Below are 24572 nucleotides of genomic sequence, written 5' to 3'. Positions count from 1 at the left end.
GTCCTTGCCACGAAGCGGGACCCGCGAAGCGGGTACTGCGAGTCGTCGAAAGAAAGTGGATTAAAGGTCCAGAATCCCAGCAAACACTCCAGCAGGCGCTTAACAGCTCAGAGCTCAAGGGATCCCACTCCACATCGGCAGAGGTGCGCTTTTTCCGTCGTCCGGTGCTCAGGGGGCGGGGCTGGCAGGGAGAGCGGGCCAGGTGTCTTAATTGGCCAGCAAGGACTCCTGGAACATCGAGTCCTTGCTCCTGCTCGCAGCCCTGCTTTGCCCTTCAACACCCCAGTAGGTTTCTTAAGGTGGCGCCCTGTCCTTGCCACGAAGCGGGACCCGCGAAGCGGGTACCGCGAGTCGTCGAAAGAAAGTGGATTAAAGGTCCAGAATGTCAGCAAACACTCCAGCAGGCGCTTAACAGCTCAGAGCTCGAGGGATCCCACTCCACATCGGCAGAGGTGCGCTTTTTCCGTCGTCCGGTGCTCAGGGGGCGGGGCTGGCAGGGAGAGCGGGCCAGGTGTCTTAATTGGCCAGCAAGGACTCCTGGAACATCGAGTCCTTGCTCCAGCTCGCAGCCCTGCTTTGCCCTTCAACACCCCAGTAGGTTTCTTAAGGTGGCGCCCTGTCCTTGTCACGAAGCGGGACCCGCGAAGCGGGTACCGCGAGTCGTCGAAAGAAAGTGGATTAAAGGTCCAGAATCTCAGCAAACACTCCAGCAGGCGCTTAACAGCTCAGAGCTCGAGGGATCCCACTCCACATCGGCAGAGGTGCGCTTTTGACAATGTCAGAACGACCTGTCATTGAATGGATAATACACGGAATCATAACTATTCCGATAACAACTTTCCAATTTTGATACTGCCAAAAGTATATACAGGCAGGCCTGTATGAAAGGTTGGGTAAAGGATACATTAAGTCAACATGGAAATTACCTTACACACACACATGTTATAGTGAAAAAGGACAGAGTGTATTTCTTAGTGGTAATAATTGTGAAAAATCACTAAGTTGTATACTTCTGTGTCAGGGCATACATTTGCATGGGGCCTGTGAGGGGACTTCAAATAACCTTTCATGTCACCAGCTTGGCACACCTGCAACTCGAATAGAGCCATTCTTTAGACGGCTTTCTAACGGGAGCTACATTCTAATTGTGGATCACAGATGTTGTGGCCTAGTGCCAAGAAAAGCTTATCTAGTTAGTGTAAGTTCCATGGTCACTTGCTGTGAGCGAGTATTGTTTCCAAACGACACTCCAGACAGGGAGGGAAATATTTGGCCCAGTTTGAATAGCTCTTCTATTCGAATTGATACTTTAAGCAGAATGAAGACTGTGCTTCTACAGACGCCAGTTCACTTGACGTCATCAAAAGAAACGTATGATCTCCAAGTTGCAAGGACAACGACAGAGATACATGCATTATTATCAACAAATTGCCCCCTACACTTTGCAGAAATGCTAAACGAAATCTTAAACATTTCTGATACGAATGGTATCGCGAGTGTATTTAAGACCGTTTTTTCGGGACTATTAACACCCTTCAAAGCAGTCCTGGGTATTTTTCCTAATTTTGTCCATTCTGTCTTTGGCGGACTTCCACTCCTGTTGGGACTCGTAGCAGGCATTTTATTTTTGCTTCTCCTGCTTCGTTATGGCAAGCCAAAGCGCGGACAAGACTCCAGCAACAATGGAAGAAACGATCCTAGCTATACGCTATCGGGACCGCATAACTAAAGTCCTTGGATTAGCCCGGCTAAGAGATCTGAATATGACCTGGTTTCTTTCATTCAGACCCATCTGGCAGAATTGTATCTTACCTGTGTTAAGATGTTTGCTATGCGGAGAAGAATGCGTGTTAGACATCTGTATTACACTACAATCAGAAGTACCATTGCATACAGATACTTTGCTCGGTCCAGTAAAGGCTCATGCATCGTGTTGTCCCCAGCGGTTACCCATCCTGATGACGGCATTCGTTGAGACTTCACCACTGCGATTAAAGGGTAGTGAAATACAAGATGAGAGCAGCATCAACCAGGTAAGACCTTCTGTAAGCAATGCTGATCAAAACATCGTTGAAAGCAATCATGCTCAAGACTGCATGGTAGCGACATTTTCCAACTTGGTCGAACTTTCACCTGAGGCGGTAAACTGCTTTTTTTAACATATGTCTGAAATGATGTTCTCGCCCCAACAGAAAGAATAAACTTTTAAGCAAATGAGCACTCAGCGTTCCATAAACTCTGAATTTGGCCTTCAGCTTTTAAAAACAAAAGCTTCTGAAAAATTTGGAACTGTTTTGACTTCTTCCCTTGAAAACGAAACTATTTTTCCCCGATTCCAAAATATTTACCTTTTTTTTTGGCATTCATCCTCTGCTTAAAGTAGAACTATTCTTAGAGAACAGAGCTTCTATTTTTAGGAACTCTAGAGACACTATATATTTAACTCAACCTCTAGCATATTTTTTAAAAAAACTGTATTTATATGTGATGGAATGGTCTCGCACTTTTTTTTCTGTATTAAGAGCCATTTCATGTGTAATTTTCGCAAATCCTTAATGCTGATATATATGTGCATTTTTTGAATGATTACATTGCTTGAAAGCATACAGTACCTATACTCATTTTTCGTGTATTTCGCATATGCCATTTCAGATGCAAAATAATGTATTTTGGGGTGGATCGGTATACACATGCACCGTTAGATATGTTTACTTTGCTTAGTTTTAGTAATTATGCACATGAATTCGTGGAGTGGGTGTAGTGTGTTTTATCTAGGTACCTGAATCAATATCCTATCCTTTGCCCTTGTCCGGTTATAAATCAATAATATCCCTGCAAACGGCACAGAAACCCTTTTTCATAATTCGGTCATAGCACATGCTGTCACATTAAGCAAGCCTATTCCTCCAGCCCCCTAGAAAGCACACCGAGTTCTTAAACAAATCCAAACCTCCAGCTAACCTGGGAAATCCCCTCTGCTATTGTTTTGATTTCGTCCGAGAACTCCTGTAATACTGTAAGAACGACCAGTTCTTAATGACATCTTTATTGACGTCTTATGTCCATCCTTACGTCAAACCCGGCACCTTTCAGGTATAAATATACCAACGCTGCCTTAAGCAACGACACGGTGGTGGTGAATCTGGAGCAGCGACTACTTGCCGAGAGCCCACGGACGCTGCCCCTCCCTTTTGACGCGCTGAGAGAGACGCTGTCTTTTCTCCTGCCGAGAAATCCAGCTTCCGGCGCTTCCAGCTTGCCCTTGCGGGTGAACTGGGATATCAAGTTCTGAGAGAGAGATACCAGCCCTCCTGCCTTCAAATCCCCAGGTACTGAACTGACTAAACCCTTACAGAGAATTCTTGAGTCAGATTCTTGGCAAACCGAACTTAACTTAAACTGCTACTTACTTACTCCTTCCCATGCATTAGGCTTAGGTCAGGTACACCGGGGTAGGCATAGTTAGAAGCACCAGTTGAGTACGATTAGTCAAATGTATATATGTATGTATCTATTTTATCCATTTTAAAGTATCATATGGCTAAGAAACCATATCAATGCTTTTACAGTATTATTTTATAATCCTGCTTTTACTGTATGCATTTTACTTAACTATAAGTATTGCAATTGTAGCAATTCATTTCTCTTGTATGAGAAAAGAGACTGATCAATAAATAACATCTTTTATTGAAAACGCCCGTCTCTTCTTTTCTCTGCAATCTGGTGAAACTAAGTACGCACATATTGACTGAGTAAAATAGCTGTCTTTTGTTTTCACACGACTCTAGAGATACACTCTTAATCAGGGAGAGCAAAGTTGTCATGTTCTATGGTTGTCAGAAACTAAATTCCTTCTTGTCTATCCAGGGAGGTTAAACTCCTCCTTGCTTATTCGAGAAAGTTTCTAGTGAACTCTGAGCTAGCTGGCAAAAACTTAAGTCTAATATCATCAGTAGAGACCTAGTTAACCTCAGTCCTACGTCTACACTACTGAAGATATTATTCCAATGCGCAGAGCCTATTGGGAATATAGGAACTACACTACAGCTGGATTCATTCAGAAGAAGTTGTTTTCTTCCTCCAGCCTGGCATTCCGGTCAATGAATACCACATGCTTATTGGGCCGTTTCTCCCATTCCTTTCGGGAGACGGTTGCAGAAGTGCTGCCACAAGTCCCGGGGACGCCCCGGCTGTGCCCTCTCAAGCTCTCAAGGATGGCAGGGAGATGCAGCAAAATTCACCATATAGTGAGGCCTAGATATGACCGATTCGCTAGGCAGATCGATGTCCTCAATGGTGGCCTTGATGCGCCGTGCCTGGCTTCGAACAACTAGCTTCTCAGGCAATGTCCAAGCCAATTTGATGGACATGCCCGCTGATGGAACCAGCCTTTTTGGGGAAAAGGCAGACTCAGCCCTGGTTTGGTTCAAGGACTCGCCAACTACGTGCAGATCATTGGGCCAGCCTCCCTTTCGCCTTTCATGGCAATGGAAGAGGTTTCCAGCTGCATCAGCCATATCCCAGCCACCGTCCCACACAGACTGCCCAAGCTTTATGAGGACGTGGACGCGGTGCATTCGGATCTCGGAATAGAAGCCAGAAGTCATCTTCCAAACTGCCCTCAGCAGCTGCAGCCTCCATGCAGTCCTAGGCTCATTGTGCATACTATTCTACTAATCCAGTTGGTGGGAGAATTCGTCATCATCTCCCCCACTGGAGATCCATAACATCGAATTAGTGGGTCTTGCAGATAGTCCAAGAGGACCTTTATCCAACCTTTTCTTTCTTTTCTTCCTCCCATTCTGCCAAATCAGGAGCGGCTGACGGAGGATCATTTGAAGTTTCTCCAAGAGGAAGTTGCAGCTCTCTTGGCCAAGGGAGCTATAGAAAGGGTCCCAGTTTCAGAATTAGGCCGTGGCTGTTATTCCAGCTGCTTTCTGATTCCAAAGAAGAACAAAAGGCACGGTCCATTTTGGATCTTTGGACCGTCAATCTCTTCCTCAAAAAGGAGAAATTCAAGATGCTCACGCTGGCTCAGGTCTTGTCTGCCCTAGACCAAGAAGGCTGGATTGTAGTGTTGGACCTACAGGACGCGTATTTTCCCATACCCATCCTACCAAGCCACAGGCATTATCTGCGGTTCAGGTAGGCCATGTGCACTTGCAGTCTACCGTACTTCACTTCGGCCTTACCCGTGCCCCTCGGGTGTTCACAAAGGTGATGGCGGTGGTCGTAGCTTAACTGCGTAGGTTAGGGGTGTGTGTTTTCCCCTACCTCAGTGACTGACTGTTGTAGGCTTCCTCGCCCCAGGCTGTTGTCTCCCACCTTCAGACTATGGCAAACCTCCTACATTCACTGGGGTTCTCTATAGTCGTGCCGAAGTCACACCTGACTCCTTCTCAGATGCTTCCTTTCATTGGAGCTGTTCTGGACACGGTGCAGTTTCGGGCTTAACCCCCCGAACCCCCCCCCCAAGCAGTAAGTCAGGGATATTCAGGCTATGATTCCTATATTTCAGCCTCTATCCTGGATTTCGGTGAGACTGACTCTGAGGTTGTTGGGCCTCATGCTAAGACACACCCGGTGGCATATGCATGCTCTGCAGTGGGACTTGAAGTTCCAATGGGCACAGCATCAGGGAAATCTCACCAATGTGGTTCAGATCTGGGAAGGAACTGTGAAATATCTGCAGTGGTGGTTAACAAACCACTATTGGGTCAATGCTGACCAACTTCCTTCCCCAACTAGATCTCACAGTCATGACAGATGCGTCACTTCTGGGATGGGGCGGCCACCTGGGAGAGGTGGAGATCAGGGGCTCCATATAAATTTGTTGGAGCTCCGAGTGATTCGGCTGGCATTGAAAGCATTTCTTCCCTATGTCAAGGGGAAGTTAGTGCAGGTGTTTACAGACAACACCACCGATATGTGGTACTGCAACAAACTGGCCAAGGTGGGGTCGTGGACCCTTTGTCGAGAGGCCCTTTGTCTCTGGACATGGCTGGACCAGCAGGACATAACCCTGTTGGTAGAACACCTGGCAGGTTCTCTGAACGGCAGGGCGGAAAATCTCAGCCGTCGATACCTAGTGGATCAGGAGTGGCGTCTCCAGTCAGAGGTGGCACAAGGTCTCTTTCAACAGTGGGGAGAAACTTGGCTGGATTTGTTTACCTTCGAAGAGAACTCACAATGTCAGCGGTACTATGCTCTGGAGTTTCCAAGACGGCAATTACTCGGCAAAGCTTTTTATCAAGAGTGGAGCTCAGGCCTGTTGTACACCTTTCTGCCCATACTACTCCTGCCCAGGGTTCTGAAGAAGATCGGGAGCGACAAGCGTCATTTTTGTGGCTCCAGACTGGGCAATCTGGTATTCAGAGCTTCTGAGAATGAGTATCGATCCTACGATCAGGCTGCCCTTTCGGGAGGATCTTCTGTCGCAGCAGCAGGGGAGAGTTCTTCATCCGAACCTGTCAACTCTGCGCCTCCATGCCTGGCGATTGAGCGGCAACTGTTTATAGCTTTTGACCTAACATTGACTATTATATCATCTTTTAGGCTAGTCCTCTGAGCATGTTTAAATGTGTGCTTACCTTCCCTGTCTGATGGGGTCCTCCAATTACATGCACAAATGCACTGATTAAGGGTCAGAGCTTTTATATGTAGAGCTAGTTGGGATCATTTCTTAATGGGGGGAATAACCAAATCTGAGATAGACCCGATTCTGTCTTCCTCCTGCAAGATGTCATTAATACTTGCGTCCAGTTACTCCGATTGGTAATTAAAGCCCCCACCCACTATTTAAGGCAGCCAAGTGAGTGGTGAGCAATTCGACAATTGGCAATTCCGGTCTATTTCCTACAGGTCTTAGATAGACATTGTAAACATACTGAACTAGATTTGAAGGCCATGTGAGGTTTACACATAAGATGTCATTCAATGCAATCTGTACCTGTTCCACTGTTCACCCAAGGGTAGTACTTACCCAGGTCACAAAACCCCCTGATGATCTACCCCTAACCTTATCTAGTGCTCCTTTGCTATGAGTTACAAAACCTACTCTTTGAACCTGTGTAATAAGCCAAGTCTCTTGAAAGAGGCGGAGATGAAATGGTTCTATAAAATTGCCCCAGTCTGTACAATCTATTTTAGAACCCAGGCTTAGTTACATTCCATTAAAGAATCCTAAATGGAAAATGGGTTTGCGCTGTACCAAACTCCTCTGTGGCCCTTTCCCGGGCCTTCATCTCTCTTAGGCTTGGTGTATTGAAGTCTGTGAAGTGGGCGCTATCTTGGAGCACCACATTCTTATTACAGTTGCTGTAATTAGTTTCACAGGAGATAATAATGAGCCAACAACTGAGTTGCTTGTATCACAATCCCGCTTCCTACGAAACATAGCTTGAGACTGACCACAACCACGAGGAGATAGATTGTGCATTCTGGCTCTATTTCAGAACTGGCGCCCATCACAAAATTAATATGGGGCACGCAGTGTTGAACAGCTTTGGTCCTATCTCTGAGGGCACGTGGACTTAGATTTGCCTTGTTCCCTCCCCCTTTTGTTAGTATTGGATCTTATGACACCCTTCATTTGTCAAGGCTGAGTGGGAATAGATTTAGAGCTCCCATTACCAGTGAGTCAGTCAACTAACTCCAGTACATCAAATCGATTGAAAACGGGAACTCTTTATAGATCATTGGACTGCTGCCAGTGGGGACTGACTTTACACTGGAAAATGGAAGTTGACAATTACGTAGTCCCCTGAGTGATCCACCTAGTCTGGCCCAATCTACCCTACCCAATGAGTAAAAGGTATGTTACGAGCCATTGAAAGGGGAAAATTCTTATTTCGGACAAGATAGTTCAAACATTTGTTAGCAAGCTCCTCATGAGTTTCTCTTTTGCTCTTATGCAAGAAGCAGGGGGTAGTTTGAACACTGGGTTTGCAGGACTTCGGGCATGGCCATAAATCCCATGGGGCCCATCACTGCTCTCCTTTCGGTGGGGTTGTTCTCCACTGGGTCTCCCTTCAGTGGACTAACCTGTTGATTGCATGGTAGCTCTGGCTAGTAGTGGGGGCACAGCAGAGGTGGGGTCTGTGTTATCAGAAACTGGAACTTTGTACGTGGATGCAGTGTTCAAATGGCTAAATACACTCTGTGTCCTTCTTAGAGTGATCAGACCTTAACCCATGCTCGGGCTGTGGCTGCGATTTGGGAATAGACTTAAGCACTTGCTCCATTGCTGTGAGACGCATTAGTATAGGTGCAAGCTGTGTGCACAGAATAACCGTAACTATAGCAGTAAGCCCTTCCACAAGTTGAGCCATCCAACCTGGTTGACTGTCAATTCTCCTCCCGGCTGTGATGCTAGAAGACTGTGCAGCTATTGAATTTGTCGATAAGAGGTCTACTTGAGTACCCATCTCAATGTACTTATTCTGTATAGTTCTCGTGGGACTTTCGGCTAAAGCCGATGACAGATGACACTCCACAGGACATAAGTCAAGAGAAAGCACTCCATTGGGTGCGCAGGCCAATTGATCTAAAGCCCTGTTCACCTCACGTGGGGTAGCATTAGGAGCCCCATTAGGGGCAGCTGCATCAAATGATTCAATTGCTTATTGCGGAGTCACCCCCAAGCCCAGGGACAGTCTTCTCTCTGTCAGTTCGATCTCTGTTGAGATTACCTCTATTGCCCTCTGAAGCATCCGATCTATTGACGTGGTTTCAGGAGGGGGAGAGGCAGCCATGCGCCCTCCAGCACATTTGAGCTTATCCATGGATTCTACACTGGAGTCACAGTGCACAGGAAGGTTACAGGGGTCGACCCTTTGAGGGGAAGCAACTACGTTACATTACAAATAGTGCTTAGACAGGGCAACCTCACATCATACTAGGCGGTAAAATGGTTCAGAAGTGTATGGAAAATGCTGTGACCCCAGTTCCTCGCAAAATGTTGGGGAGAGGCAGCGCTTTGTGCATGATGGCAAGTGCCCTCTCCTGTCAGCAGCTGCGGCCAATAAACAAAGTCTGTGGACCCTGGGACAGCGAGTCCCACCAAGGCAGGATGTGGCTGGACAGAACACCAACATGACCCCATTTCCTACTCTTTGCAACTTGTCCCTTTTTTCGGGAGAGTTGTCCTCGCCTGTTGGAAAAAGACAACAGTAACCCCCTACTGAGGAAGTCAACCCTCAACCCCACAATACTATCTATCTAACTAACATTCCATCTTTCTTCTCCCTCTGTTCGCTAAACGTACAGGGTCCATTATGAACAGCCAAAGCCTACTTTCTTGGAAACTCACTTGCTCCTCTATCCAGGTAAATCGGGGTTTCAGAAAAGTGTCAGCACCAAATCTGTCCCGGCCAAAGCAACCACTGAAATCTGATTGTTTCTGGATGACGGAGGGTTTGTGACCCTGGTCCTATTGGACCTTTTGGCTGCTTTTGACACCTGATTGTGCATGACATTGTTGGAGTGCTTATCTTCAGCGGACATAAGGCAGACAGTATACTGCTGGTTCAATTCTTTCTAAAAAGAACATCATACTGAACCAGTCAGCAAGACTAACTTTCAATCACCAAGGAAATTGATTTGGATGGGAATTCCAAAGGGCTGAGCCCGCAGCCCAGCACTTTTCAATCTATATATACCCCCTCCCCATGGCAAAACTGATAGACTCGGTTGGCTTTAAATTTTATGCCTATGTGAATGACTCTCAGCTGACCCTGAGACTGGACAGAGACACAAAACTGGCATTTCACAATAACGCAACTTGCCTCCAGGAGGTAGCCAGGTGGATGAAACATAACTCCTTGGTCTTAATAATGATAAGACTGAGGTCATTGTTTTGGGAAATTGCAACACATGGACAACAGGCTGGTGGCCGCCCGCCCTGAGCCTCTACCGCCTCTTGGTGAACATGACAGAAATTTGAGGATTGTGTTTGACTCCAGTCTCAGGTTTGACAAGCATATACAATTCCTCTCAACTTCCTATTTCCTTCTCTTGTCAGTCCCCAGTAAAATCTTTCCTTTTCTTTCAGCATACACCAGGAAGGATCTCGTCTCAGCCCTTATAATATCGAGGCTGGACTATTGTAACTCTTTCTCGATGGAACTCCCTTCCCACTTCATACACAAAGTTCAGATCATACATAATGCTACTGCCCAAACTATCCTAGGACTAAAGAGAAGTGCATCAATGTCGTACCACTTTTGTCAGTTGCACGGGCTATCTATTTTCTGGAGAATTATCTTTAAATCACTCTATCTGTATCACAAAACATTGTGTGGAACAGCATCTGATTCTTATATGGCCATTATGTTCTTCTGGTACTCCCACTTGCACCCTTTACATTCACAGCCTCAACACTTGGAAATGTCTCTGGATTTTAAAAAAACTAGACATGGAGGTCCATTGCTTCCTGGAATTATATGCCTAATTTGCTCTGTACTCAAACTAACAATGAACACATGAAGAAAGGGATGACATTGTATTTGTTCACTTAAGTATTACCTCCTCTTGCAGGCTTTTGTTGCTTCCTGCCTTTATTGAAAAGTCCTCCGGAAGCGCCGGGACACCTCTTTCACGCTTTATAAAGGCTCATTTATTAATTCACAAAATGTCAAGTGGGACTCATTCAAAAGTAGGGAGCTCCTCTGTAGGTATGAGGGCTCTCTCATCTACTTAACATCATTCAATATCAACTTGATTGAGTGGAAACATTACTACAGAAAAAACAGTGCTGGACAACTTAAGAATTTCCATCAAACATGTGTTGTATTCATACGTATACAAAATGGTGCACAATATATGAATGTGTATTAAAGATGACTCAATGCTCACATGGTGATCATATTTACAACAATTAACGCACAAATACACTATACAATCCCCAATGGTTTTATGATCTCATTGGCTCAGAAAAGCATAGTCTGACAAACCCCCAATTGGTTGACATCTGCAACTTATAAGGAGAGATCGCAAATTTATTGGAACGGAACGGGTTGGACCCGATGATGAAGAGATAATCCTGGTGGGTGAGGGTTATATAGGAAAACGTAGTGTTTCTTTATTCTTGTGAAGGGGTTAGTACATACTAACAGTTGGGCTCTTTTTCGTTTTGATACTTTTGGTTCTAATCAGGGTGACAGATCCTGCAGACCAATCTTCACAGCCTACACATTCAGCTACCAACGGAAGTGGTGGCCATGGTCCTTTTTGCACATCGCAACTCCATGAAATTCATCTACTCAGGAAGATTGAGTAATTTTGTTATTGGTGTGCCACAGGAAGGATTGATCCTTTAAAATGCATCCTTTGTCAACAAACTACAGTTTGCACTGTTCTTGACGCAACAAGGTGTGAAGTAGTAACAGTTAAGGGATTCCTCTCAATGCTATCTGCTTCCCTTTGTTTACCAGACCAACCCTCCCTATGTAAGTCTCTGATGGTGATGAGATTTCTGAAAAGTCTGACAAACATATATCCGCCAACCCCTTTTACAAAGCATCAGTGGGGCCTGAATTTGGTTCTGATATTTCCTATGGGGGCGCCATTTGATTCCATGCACAGTTGCCAATTGAGGCTTTGAGATTAAAAAAAGTTTTCCTAGTTCCATCACCTCATGGTGAGTTGCAAGCCTTGTTTGTCCGACCCCTGGTAGGCGTTTCTTCCCAGACACGTTTGTGTTGCAAACTAAATGTGCTTTCCTCCCAGGTAGTCTCCTTTTAATCTGGGACAATCCATCACCCTTCTTTCCTTTTACACTCCATCGCATTCGATTAAGGAAGAGAGGAGACTTCACAAGCTCAACCTCAAGTGTGAAGTAAACATCTACATCAGCCGTGCAAAAGAATTTCGCTCAAATGACCAACTCTTTGTCAGCTACACTGGTTGTAAAAAAAGAGAACGCTGTACAAAGAAAACACAATCTCGCTGCATCATCTTATGCATCAGTAATTTCTGTGCTGTAGTCAAAAAATAGCCTTCTGAAAAAAATCAGACCTCATTCCACAAGGGCAAAATCCTCCATTTCAGTCCTGGCTTGAGTGGTTTCAGTGGCTGATATCTGCAGGGCAGCTATGTTGTCTTCTCTCCATACGTTTAGCAAACACCGTTGCTTGGATTTGGAAGTGATGTGAGACAGTCACATTATTCATCTGTCCTTCACAACAATGGCTTATTTCTCAATTCTGGAGACTATTTAAAGGGGAGCAATCTGCAGGTAGAAGTTTGAATCAGAGCAAAATGTTACGTACCTTTGGTAAAGTTCTTTATGTTGGATACTCTATATTTCTGCAGATTCCTCACCGACCTTCCCTCCCTATTCAAAACTAAGCGTATTGTCTTTCCTAATAAGATCCCAAGTTAGAATTGTATTTCCCTACTTCTTGATTGTTAATTTTCTCGAAAATGCTTCAGAAATCACAACAAAAGCACATCTGATCTGACTACAGGGGGCCAGTCCTGGTGATATAGGGTGACAATGATGTAATTACAAACCTTTGCACGATATCGTAACAGAGCCTGTGCCCTCTACCAGCACCAAAGAATTATTGTAAAAGCTTCCAGACCAGTCTGGCATCGAGTGATATTCAAAGGTGAGGAATATGCAGGTAGATAGATTATCCACCAGAAAGATCATTACTGAAGGTAAGTAACTTATTTTTTGGTCTGAGCCCAATCCACAGATTCTTCACCTGGGAAGTTACTGCTTGTGATTATTTATTTATTTTTAGATGAAGAACCTGCGTTTTGAACTCGTCATCAGAATAACAACTCATTTTCATTCGGTAATCCTCTTTCTGGTGGATACTCTATCTAACCCCATATTCTTCCTCACTGTGCTCTCACCTTCCTGTTTTGCGGAGTGGCCTCTTTTATTTATTTTATTTATTTAGTGTTTTATAGAGCTCAAACCAGACCCATAAGGGTATCAGAGCGCTTTACAGGGATGACAAGTAGTATATAAAGGACTTAGGAGGAATGGATACATTTGGTATAACATAGACGGAAACAGGTAGGATAACACAGGAAGATACATTTTGCAAGAGACAGGCGGTCTCCGTTCAAGGGTGGGATGTCCAGAGGTGCCAGGTGGGTGTCATCCAGACATCGTGAGAGCCAAGAGGAGGGTAGCACAACATCGCTGAGGTGATTGTGATGAAGCGTTAGGAGAGGAATTTGCCCAAAAGGAAAGTTTTGGCCTCCATTTTAAAGCATACCAGGGACAGAATTATTCAAATGGCGGGCGGGAGTAAAGTCCAAATTATTGGTGCAGCCCGGAGAAGGCCCGATTGTAAGTTTTTTCCCCGCAATTGTGCAGGTTGGAGCAAAAGGTCTCTGGCGGATCGGGACTTTCTGGCTTCTCCGGATACTACAAGTTTTTTGGCAAGGAATGCCGGTGAGTTCGAGTGTAGCGCCTTGTGAGTGATGCAAGCCAGCTTAAGTTGGATTCTGGTCTCAAACGGGAGCCAGTTGAGAGCTTTAAGGTGAGAGGATATGTGTATTTGAATTTCTCTGAGCCTGTTAGGAGTCTGGCGGCAGAATTGAGGCAGGCTTTTAATGGTGCCAGGGAGGTCTTGGGTAGACATGCGAGGGTAAAGCATCCATATTCCAGTCTGGCTATTACTAGAGCATGGATTGCCATTTTCAGGTCAGGAGTGTCAAGGAAATGTTTTAGGTGTCTTAGGTAGCTCAGGTGATATCTGGCTGTTTTGGCCATCGAGTTAATGTGCCCGCGCATGTTCAAGTGTAGTGAAGACAGGGCCCTGCTTGCACACACTGCTATGTTAGCATAAACTTATTAGAAGTTTAAACGCCATTTGCATTTTGTTAAAATAAACATTTTAAACTTTACCGTGTTTCTAATTACTCACGTTGTGGACTTGTATTAGAATAAAAAAAGAGTGTTCTTGATTTCCACCATTCCTGAGAGTACCCTAAGTTGCATGTTCTGGGTTGTCTAATCATTGGTAGCTTCGCTGTAGGACGGAGAGCTAATGAGACACTGATGCTAGTCGGTTAGGGGTTGTGGGTACTGAGGTGAGTTTTTTGGTACGCCACAATTCACTGAGGTCCTGGTTTCCTGCGCATAGTTTTGTGCATGAGCAGAATCCCCGCAACACAAGCTGCAGTCTAGGGTAATACCAAGGGATTTAGCAGAGTCCACAATGGTTGGCGGACAGTTGAGCGCTGAGATCGCATTGATCCATTCCTGGATGCCAGGGTTGGTTTTAGGTGAGGAGATTGGAAGAAATTCAGTTTTTTGCATTAAGCTTGAGCTGGTTGGAGGTGAGCCAATGGACAGTCAGCTTCAAGGCCTCATTCAGGGAAAGAATGTCCTTGGGAGAAGAGATTTTTATGTGTTGTCGGCATACATGTGGTAGGAGATATTGGCGGTGCATAGTACTTGCTTACGGTGCAGAGCAGGAATATCGACGGAGAAATATCGTCTGACATAAATATCCCCGCAGAAATATCGATTTGAAGAAATATCGACAACAAAAATATAGTTTGACCAGAATATCGACTGACAGGTAAGTAATATCGATAACTATAATATAGTTGTAATTAATATCGTTTACAAAAATATAGTTTACAAAAATATCGATTTTTTAATAATGTTATGTATTTTAGTGTTTTTAATGAGAATTGTTTGTCATTTTATTATATGTTGTAGAATTCTATTAGTTATTAATGTATATTATGTTGAATTTTGTGTTATTAGTTCCGTAGCGGGTTGTGGGTTTATATGGGAATAAGGTGGGAAGTAATTTAAATATATAAAATTAATTGATTAATCAAAGTGTTAATTTATTAATAATTGTTTAATAATTATTTGTTAATCAATTTCAAATAGTCAATTATTAATTATGTTAATTAATTAATTATGTTAATTAATTATGTTAATTGTTTAATTAATTTTAGGTGTGTGTAGTGGAGTTTATATGTGTAAATGGTGTGAAGTAATTAAAATATTATTGATAAATTATTAAATACTTTATAAATTATTACAATTGATTAATTAGTAATTATTAATTGTAAATGTGTAATTAATGTTAGGTATGTGTTGTGGTGTTTATAAGTGTATATGGTGTGAAAGCTGTCAATTAAATAATTAATTAATTAATTAAAAATACTTTAATTTTCATTAATTAATTAGTAAATATTAAATGTAATTGTGTAATTAATTTTAGGTGTGTGGTGGATATTATAGTGTTAAAAAATGTGTAATTAAATATTTTTTTATTATCTTTGTTAATAATAATATATTTAAATGTATATATTAATTATGTTTATATTGGAAAATAAATTTAATAAAAAAATTGATAGTTTGTGTTTTTTATTGTTTTGGCTTCCAGTGCTTTCCCTACTGTTGTACCCTGTGGAGTGGGAATAGTAATTTTCACCCCTACGCTATCCAACGCTTTCCCTGCTGTTGCACTCTCTGGAGTGGGAATAGTAATTTTTACCCCTACGCTATCCAACTCTTTCCCTACTTTTGCACTCACTGGAGTGGGAATAGTAATTTTTACCCCTACGCTATCCAACGCTTTCCCTACTGTTGCACGCCTTGGAGTGGGAATAGTAATTTTTACCCCTACGCTATCCAATGCTTTCCCTACTGTTGCACCCTCTGGAGTGGGAATAGTAATTTTTACTCCTACGCTATCCAACGCTTTCCCTACTGTTGGTACCTCTGGAGTGGGAATAGTAATTATTACCCATACGCTATCCAGCGCTTTACCTACTGTTGCACCCTTTGGAGTGGGAATAGTAATTTTTACCTCTACGCTATCCAACGCTTTCCCTACTGTTGCACTCACTGGGGTGGGAATAGTAATTTTTACCCCTACGCTATCCAACGCTTTCCCTACTGTTGCACCCCTTGGAGTGGGAATAGTAATTTTTACCCCTACGCTATCCAATGCTTTCCCTACTGTTGCACCCTCTGGAGTGGGAATAGTAATTTTTACTCCTACGCTATCCAACGCTTTCCCTACTGTTGGTACCTCTGGAGTGGGAATAGTAATTATTACCCATACGCTATCCAGCGCTTTCCCTACTGTTGCACCCTTTGGAGTGGGAATAGTAATTTTTACCTCTATGCTATCCAAAGCTTTCCCTACTGTTGCACTCACTGGAGTTGGAATAGTAATTTTTACCCCTACGCTATCCAACCCTTTCCCTACTGTTGCACACTCTATAGTGGGAATAGTAATTTTTACCCCTACGCTATCCAACGCTTTCCCTACTGTTGCAACCTTTGGAGGGGGAATAGTAATTTTTACCCCTACGCTATCCAATGCTTTCCCTACTGTTGCACCCTCTGGAGTGGGAATAGTAATTTTTACCCCTACGCTATCCAACACTTTCCATACTGTTGCACCCTCTGGAGTGGGAATAGTGATTTTTACCCCTACCCTATCCAGCGCTTTCCCTACTGTTGCACCCTTTGGAGTGGGAATAGTAATTTTTACCCCTACGCTATCCAACGCTTTCCCTACTGTTGCACTCACTGGAGTTGGAATAGTAATTTTTACCCCTACGCTATCCAACGCTTTCCCTACTGTTGCACACGCTGGAGTGGGAATAGTAATTTTTACCCCTACGCTATCCAATGCTTTCCCTACTGTTGCACCCTCTGGTGTGGGAATAGTAATTTTTACCCCTACGCTATCCAGCGCTTTCCCTACTGTTGCACCCTTTGGAGTGGAAATAGTAATTTTTACCCCTACGCTATCCAGCGCTTTCCCTACTGTTGCACCCTTTGGAGTGGGAATAGTAATTTTTACCCCTTCGCTATCAAATGTTTTAACTACTAATGTTTTAATTTTGTTATTAAATGTATGTATTATTATTTTTAAATACTTTTACGTGTTAATTAAATATAGAAAATTTTATTTTATTCAAAATGTTTTATATATGTATTTATTTTATTTTTATATAAATATTAAAGTTTATAAATTAAATAAAGATAATAATAAAATGTATTTAAGAAAATATATGTATATGTAACCATTTATTAAGTTTATATTGATTAAATTAAGTTTATTTGTTATAAATAGTTAAAATATAAATGTAATGTAATTTATTTTGTTAATAATATTAATATTATTTAATTATTTAATTTAAGTTATAATATTTTTTAAAGTCGATATTTTTTACATCTATATTTTTTACATCTATATTTTTGTAAACTATATTTTTGTAATCGATATTTAAACATGGAACTCTTGCTTACTCCAACCTTGATCGAAGAGGGAGCTGATAGGTTGCTGTTGAATAGGAATCTCTGAGAGTGATTCTGGAGGAAGGACCTAAACCATTCTTAACTAGGCCATCCAGTCCCATCCTGGTTTTGAGGCGATTGAGGAGTTTTTCATGGTTGACCGTATCAAAAGCCAAGGATAGGTCTAGGAGGATTAGGAAACAGATTTTGCCTTGGTCAAGGGCTTGGAGAGCATCATCCACGATGTGGAGGAGGGTAGTTTCAGTGCTGTGACCAGGTCTGATTGGAAGTCGTCCAGTAAGTGGAAGTTGGCGATGTGCTGGCTCAGCTTCTGTTGAACACATTTCTCCAGAACTTTAGCAAGGAGTGGGATATTAGATATAGGTCTATATTATCAGGGGAAGCACGATCCAGCGTACGTTTTTTTAAGATGGGGATGACTTGGCTGGCTTTAAGAGAGTCAGTTGTCGATCCTTGTAGGAGGGAGGCATTGATTATTGCAGTCCAAGAAGGGATGATGGCCTGAGAGGCGGCGACTAAGACATCTAAAAAGGTCCTAAGATAATACTGAGCAAAATTTTACCAACAATTATTCCTGCTCTGCATCTGAGAACGCAGAAAAAAAAGACAAGAAACTGATGTTATAACAGACTGGTGGTGCTCATATGCATCTCTCCTTAGTCACTTTTGGGGCGGCATGTGGCTGGCGCCGGCTGTACAGCGCTACCTAGCACTGCTATGGCATTTTTTTCCAGAGCCAGTCTGGCACCTGAGGAATATTCTGAGGTGAAGCATCTGTGGTCAGATGTATTCACCAGAAAAAGCATTTTCAAAAGTAACTTGTTCTTCTTGATTATCAACTCTTATCACACCGATATCCAATAGTTTTACAGATATTTAAGAAATATTGCGATCAGTGCAGAACATCACAGTAGTATGTGAAGTGCATACATTTGTTTCTGATACCTAGCTGCATAAATAAAGTGGTTAAAGTAATTATCTTGTGTTGTGCATGGGAGAATCTTCATAGATATCATAAACACAGATTTTTCCTGCCTGTGTGCAGGGATCCAGGAACAATTCAAAATGTTAAATATGAACCTATCCATTTTGAGGAGGTGAAGGCCGCATGAAACGCGCTTAGTGCCTCCATAGCCTGTACAGTCCAATTTTTCCCATTTGTTCTTTAAACTTCAATGCATAAGAAAACATTGGCACTCCAAACTTAAACACCTCCTGCAAAGGGAGATATTAAAGTTTAAATTGACTAAAAGAATTAAGAGAAACATATCCTGATATACTGCATGTAATATAAAGATTAAAACTTGTGCGCTGCTCTTTTCAAGGTGGCAGCAGCATCCATATTCCAGTTTGCCCTCTTCTTTCAGTTGCCTTACAGCCTAAGTTCTTTTGGAGGGACTGAAGGAGAGTTAATGTAACCAAATACACTTTTTATATTTAAAAAGAGAGACCAGTTAGGTGGAAGAGCTGTGTAGGCCATCAATGGTAGTTCTAAATGGAGAATGGAATAACTTTGTTTAGTTGCAGAAAGTTTTACGTTTGGTGCTACATTACATATTATTAGGTTTAAAAGAAAATTTGAAAATTGGCCTGTATTGTGTAGGTTGCACTAAAAATGTCTCCAGTTCAAAATGGATATGTTATTATATGAAACTGAATTGTTTTTGTATTCCTGTAGGTGGAAATATTGAACACTTGTGTGTTAAGTGCCGATTTCTATGATGTTGGACTAGGATTACTAGTACACAGCGACGGTTTCTTAATGAGAGCGGGAGAGTGTCGCCGCCTGCGAGCTGTGCGGTGTTAAAAATAAAATATGAATGAAATTATTTAATTGCTATTTTATTTTTAAACAAGGCGTGCCGCAGCCGCCAGCCTGCCCCCAAGCCATGAGAGTGTGTCCTGACTGTCCTCTGCTGCTGATTTGCAGCAGGAGGACTGGAGCAGTGGTGACCACGCACTTCAAAATGCATGTCACTTTGGCCGGCGGTAATGTTTAACTGTTTGTTTTATTTTGGAGAGAGGGGTTGTTTTTATTTGGGCTTTTAATGGAGTTTTTTTTTTTACTATGGGCTTTTGTAGGGAGGTAAAACAAAATTGGGAGTATTTTTTCGAGGTTGTTGGGCAATTCGCTTTCCCCACCACTTTGAAAGGTCACCAGTCGCTCCTGGTAACATATCTGTTATACTCGAGGATTAATTTGTAACTTTCCTGACAACCAGTAACTAAACTGATCAGCTGTGTAAGCTGTGGTATACTCATTCATTAGATGCCAACGTTTGTATTGATTAATTCAATGTTCATTTACTCAGGCCGCTGTTCACATTGTTATGCTGAAATGTGTTTATTAGTGTTAAAGACATTACTGTTGAACTGAACCTCTTGATAAATTATTTAACTCATCAAATGTACTTTTGTATCTCAGTTAAGCAACACGTCTACCTTTACGATTAAGTACTTCATAAAGTTGAGCAGCCTCTCAGAGGAAAGGCAGAAAGATCAACAGAAGCTTCCCCCTTTCATCAACCCTCACAAGGGAACGACAGACTGTGTAGGTGAGTAGTTCATGATAACAAATCTAGTTGGAGTGATCTGGTCATCTGTGTCTAAATATGGTGGTTTGTTTTGGAGATGATAATTTGGAGATTCTCGCCACCTTAAATGATAGTCCACTGGAATATTCACCAAAGAGAACACAAAGTCTTGAAAAATCTTGTGCTGCTGTTACCTTACGCTACCCCTACCTTCTGCCTGTACCATGACTGGTGGATTTTTGTGTTTAATATGTATTTTATATGGCATTCACACAAGTTGCCCAAAGATAACTTCGGCCACCAAGGCACTTAAGACTGAAAGTCACATATCATGAAATGTTCACAAAATGTATAAGCAAGCAAGAAATATTGCTGATTTGCCACCATCATACTAACACCTTGCTACTCGGCAAAAATGAGATGTTATACCCGACAGTCAGTGTAGCATAAAGTAGATCTAGGGCATGGGGTTGACCCAGAAGGAAGAAAACAAAGGGAATTGAAAGGGCGAGGGAAAAGGGAGAAACTGGAAGAGAATATTGGGTGAGAGAAAACAAATGAGCTGGGAAGTACATTGAGAGCATATTGAATGTCAACTTAGTCATTTTGAAATGTACATTAGTGTTCAAAATTTCAATGGGATGGAGTTGTTTAGTTGTCATCTTCCTACAGAAATAAAAAATGTTCATCAGTTGTAGATGCATTACGGGTGCTTCTTGAACTGCTCTTGTAGATTCCTTGTTTCACAAGTCTGGTGAATCCCAATTAGAAGAAAGTGAAGACCATATACCCTGGAGTTTTGTTGACGTACAGAAACCACTGAATGCATTGGACTATACCGCAGTGCACCAGATCAGCCAAGATTGTGTTTGATAATGGGTGGGCTAACCAACAAAGCCATTGATAATATATCAGCAACTGCAGCTTCCCTGACAAAAATCTTCTTAAAAATAAACCAGAGATTACCCAATAGTTGCTTGTAATAATGTTTGCTGTTGCATTTGTAGTAAGTGTGCTACACTCTATTGCATTACTCCCTACACTCTATTGCATTACTCCCTATCTGCATGCTTAACCCAAGTAATTTTCAATGTTTGGCGTCTTACTTAATGATCAAAATGTAATTTCACATGTACCATACCTTGAGCATTCTTCCACTAGCCATAAGTAATTTTGGCAATTTGGAGAGTCCATTCCAAGGAACAAAACAGCTGCAAACCTAAATAGTCATAATGAAAGAGTCCCACAAATTCTACAGCATCAATCCTACATGGTTTCCTTAAGTCAGACAATGGCCCTTTGAATAATAAGGGTTTGTTTTGAGATTCATCTATACAAAACTGAAAGAATACATTAAAGAAGCAATATGGTCTATTTTTACTACTTACCATTATCACATTATTGATAAGAATCAGGATAGGATTAGAGATGCCATACACTTTAGGAAAATCAGCTTTATTGATGAAGAGGGCTCTTCCAATCCTGTTGGCAGGATAGATTATAGAAGGAGAGCTAGGACCTAACTCAGGCATACTCCAAACGTATCCCCAGAGGGTTCTAAGTTATACCAGTTTGTTCTCTCAGAGGGTTCTGAGTGATACCACTCCCTGGGTATAACTCAAACATAACTTCAGTTGATAGTTAGTGTTAAGACGTGCAAACATTCATAAAGTCCATGAATAGACTTTGCTTCTTGATAGCTGCCTATTTAGTCGATTTGGCTACACATTGAAAGCCTGATGCACCATATTCCAGTCTAAAACTTACTTGAAGGATAAAGATTATACCTTTTGTTTCTACTTCAAATAAAAGGCTTTTCAAACTGAGCTTTCGAAATACGTTTGAGTCTGCATCAAGAAGGGAAATTGGTGGTGCATGGCCAGTGATTTATGATTTGAGCTCCTGCCCGGCTGACTATTATCCACATTTATCTGCTACTTCGGCAGCCAATGTCTTCCCCTCAACGGGTGGGCGGAGTCCAAGATGGGGTGCTTAAGCTCTGGTGGCATCTCCGTACCGGTGATCATCGTATGAAAACAAAACTCTGCATTGTATAGTATAAATGTAAACATATTTGTGAAATAAGACGGAAATGAATTGAAGTTTGTGATACAAGATGGGCATGAATTAAAAAGGAATATCATATTTTCTTTTCAGATAAAAACAGAAATTTATTATATAAGTAATATCATTACAATTTTTCATGAAGAAACTGTTCAAAGTGAGAGTGTTCTCCCCACAAATACAAAATGTTGGAGTATGGGATGGGTGGGTGACATAAAGTGATGAAAGTTGACAGAAAATTGACAGCAATGTGACACCATTTAGGTGTAGCAGAAATCCATTTCCCCCACTTGTTGGATTCAGCTTGCATGACATGGTCCACAACATGAATGCATCTTTCAAATATATCTCCAGCAACACCACATTGGGAGGAGTCATCCACTACCAACCACCCAGACCCCCAGCCAATGCAGGAAACAACATCTCAGAACTCATCACCCCCATTGTACTTAATTCCAGCTCTTTCATGCGGAGGCCTTAACTTCCACCTGAGAGACCACATAGAACGTCAACACCCTTATACTCACCCAAGGCAGGAAGGGCCACACTCACACCTCAGGACATCTCCTTCACCCAATCTTCACGAATTGCAACAAAATCATGGTAGACCAAACCAAACCCCTCACCTGAATGAACCACTCCCTGATCTGCTTCAGCCTGCACATCCCACAGCGTGGGCCTGCTCGTTCCAAGACCATATTGCAAAACTGGAGCAAAATCTCTGAAGGAGCCCGGTTCACTGACCTCCAAACCAACCTCCAACAATTCCAAGAAAACGTCCCTCAAACTATCATTCAACTCAATAACTAGATCAACTTCTGCTTGGGCTGTTGCCTTACACAAAACCATTGCCACCTCCAGAAAAAGACCTCAAGCAAGCTGGTACACGGAATACCTCAGACTCCACAAATGCCACTTCAGACAGACAGAGCACTGCTGGAGGCATACACATGATGATAACAACAAAAGAACATTCAAATCAAACCTCTGGCACTACTATCAGCAAATAAGAGGCAGTATGCGCTCAACCCTGACTGGCTGAATCACAAAAAACTCCAACAGTGCCAAATACAAATTCGCTATTGTAAAAGTCTTCACCTCGCTGACTGCCAGGGTCATCACTATCACCCCTCCCCCAAACCACTGCAACCAGTTCTTCCACTTTTTCCATAACATAATCAGCAGTTTATATATAACCGCTTTGGTTGCCAACCAGAGCATTTCTCCCTTGCCACCCTCCAGTCTGATGAGACAAGCCACCCAAGAACACCATACAATGCTAACCGGAGATCTCTGTGGTAGATATAGCATCAACCATGTTATCTGTCTGCTCAGAACCCCCTTGGACCCATGCCATCACTTCATCTTCACCAGAGGACTTGACCCCATCTATACGACGCTCACCCCGATTCTCAACAACTCCCTTGCCTCTCACACCTGTCCAGAAAGTTAAAAGCATGCTACCATTCTCCCCCTCCAAAAGAAAGACTTGGCAGACCCGAAAATACTGTCTAACTACCAACCATCTCCCTGCTTCCTTACCCAGCAAAAATCCTCAAAAGCCTCATCAATTGACAGCTATCAGATCACCTCAACCACAACCAACTCCTTGACTCTTCTCAATCGAGCTTCAGGGCCAACCACAGTACTGAAACCTCTTACTGTGGCTAACAACAATAGTTGTATAATCCTGAGCAGAGATGACACCGTAGCACTCATGCTGCTCATCCTATCCGCTACCTTTGAGTGGAGAAGTGTGGTTCACCAGCCAGGGCAGCTGACTTCGGAGCACAGGTTTCACGGTTCGATCCCCGGCTCCGGCGGCATGTGTCTGGGCAATAGCTCACTTAATTTCCACAACAATCAATCAATCATAACATTTGTAAAGCGCACTACTCACCCATGAGGGTCTCAAGGCGCTGAGGGGAGGGGAGGGGTGCTGCTACTGCTCGAAAAGCCAGGTCTTGAGTAGACTCCTGAAGGCCCACAGCGCCTTGAGAGCCGTAAGGGTGAGTAGTTTGCGATTTACAAATACGGGTTTACATTTACATTCGACACTGTCTGTCACCCCATTCTCGTTCAACGACTCTGGAATAAGAGGACCTGCACTCCAATGGATTTACTTCTTTCTCACAGGGGTCAGCCTTACATCATAATCGTCGGCTACCACCAACTTGATCTTCCATCTGGCTGAAAGCCAACTGCCTTAAGCTCAACTCCTACAAAACAGAATCCGTTCACTTAAGGAACAACACCGCTCTCTGGACTCCAGTGATCAGCTGAACTTGGAATAGTAGTGGACAAATGAGTCTCAATAACCACCCGAATTAACACAGCGAAGTCCTCCTGCTCCCACACCCTCAGCCTCCTCATAAAGATCTTGAAATGGTTCCCACTTGACACCCAGAGCAAAACCAGCCTAGCCCTGATCACCAGAAAACTCTACTACGGCAACACTGTATGCAGGAATCTCCACTCACCTCAACAGGCACCTCCAGATCGTCCAAAATAAAGCAGCCAAACCACTGAGTAAACGCCCCCTCTCCACCTCAAAAATCAGCATTTGCTCCCCATTCACAAGCGAGCACCCTACAGATTTTTCACACATAGATACAAGGTGCTCCTCACCCTAGGACCCACCTACCCAGTGCTTTAAATGGGTTGGTACTCACCGGTACTGAGTACCGGCACTTATCAGTTTTTTCCCC

The 24572-nt window shown here is 42.8% G+C and overlaps 1 protein-coding gene across 1 annotated transcript in view; it reads left to right on the top strand.

Annotated features, from left to right (window-relative positions):
• Nucleotides 1-24572, top strand: part of CFAP74 (cilia and flagella associated protein 74) — a 1328338-nt gene that overhangs the window by 1095578 nt on the left and 208188 nt on the right. Inside the window, exon 35 of the mRNA XM_078642456.1 lies at nt 19692-19821. Coding sequence (XP_078498582.1) covers nt 19692-19821 — 130 coding nt within the window. The remainder of the gene's footprint in view (nt 1-19691; nt 19822-24572) is intronic.

This window comes from Lissotriton helveticus, chromosome 5_1 (genome assembly GCF_964261635.1).
Source record: "Lissotriton helveticus chromosome 5_1, aLisHel1.1, whole genome shotgun sequence".
In the NCBI taxonomy this organism is placed as follows: domain Eukaryota; kingdom Metazoa; phylum Chordata; class Amphibia; order Caudata; family Salamandridae; genus Lissotriton; species Lissotriton helveticus.
The sequence above is the reverse complement of the archived record's forward strand: the minus strand, read 5'-3'. Positions and strand labels throughout refer to the sequence as shown.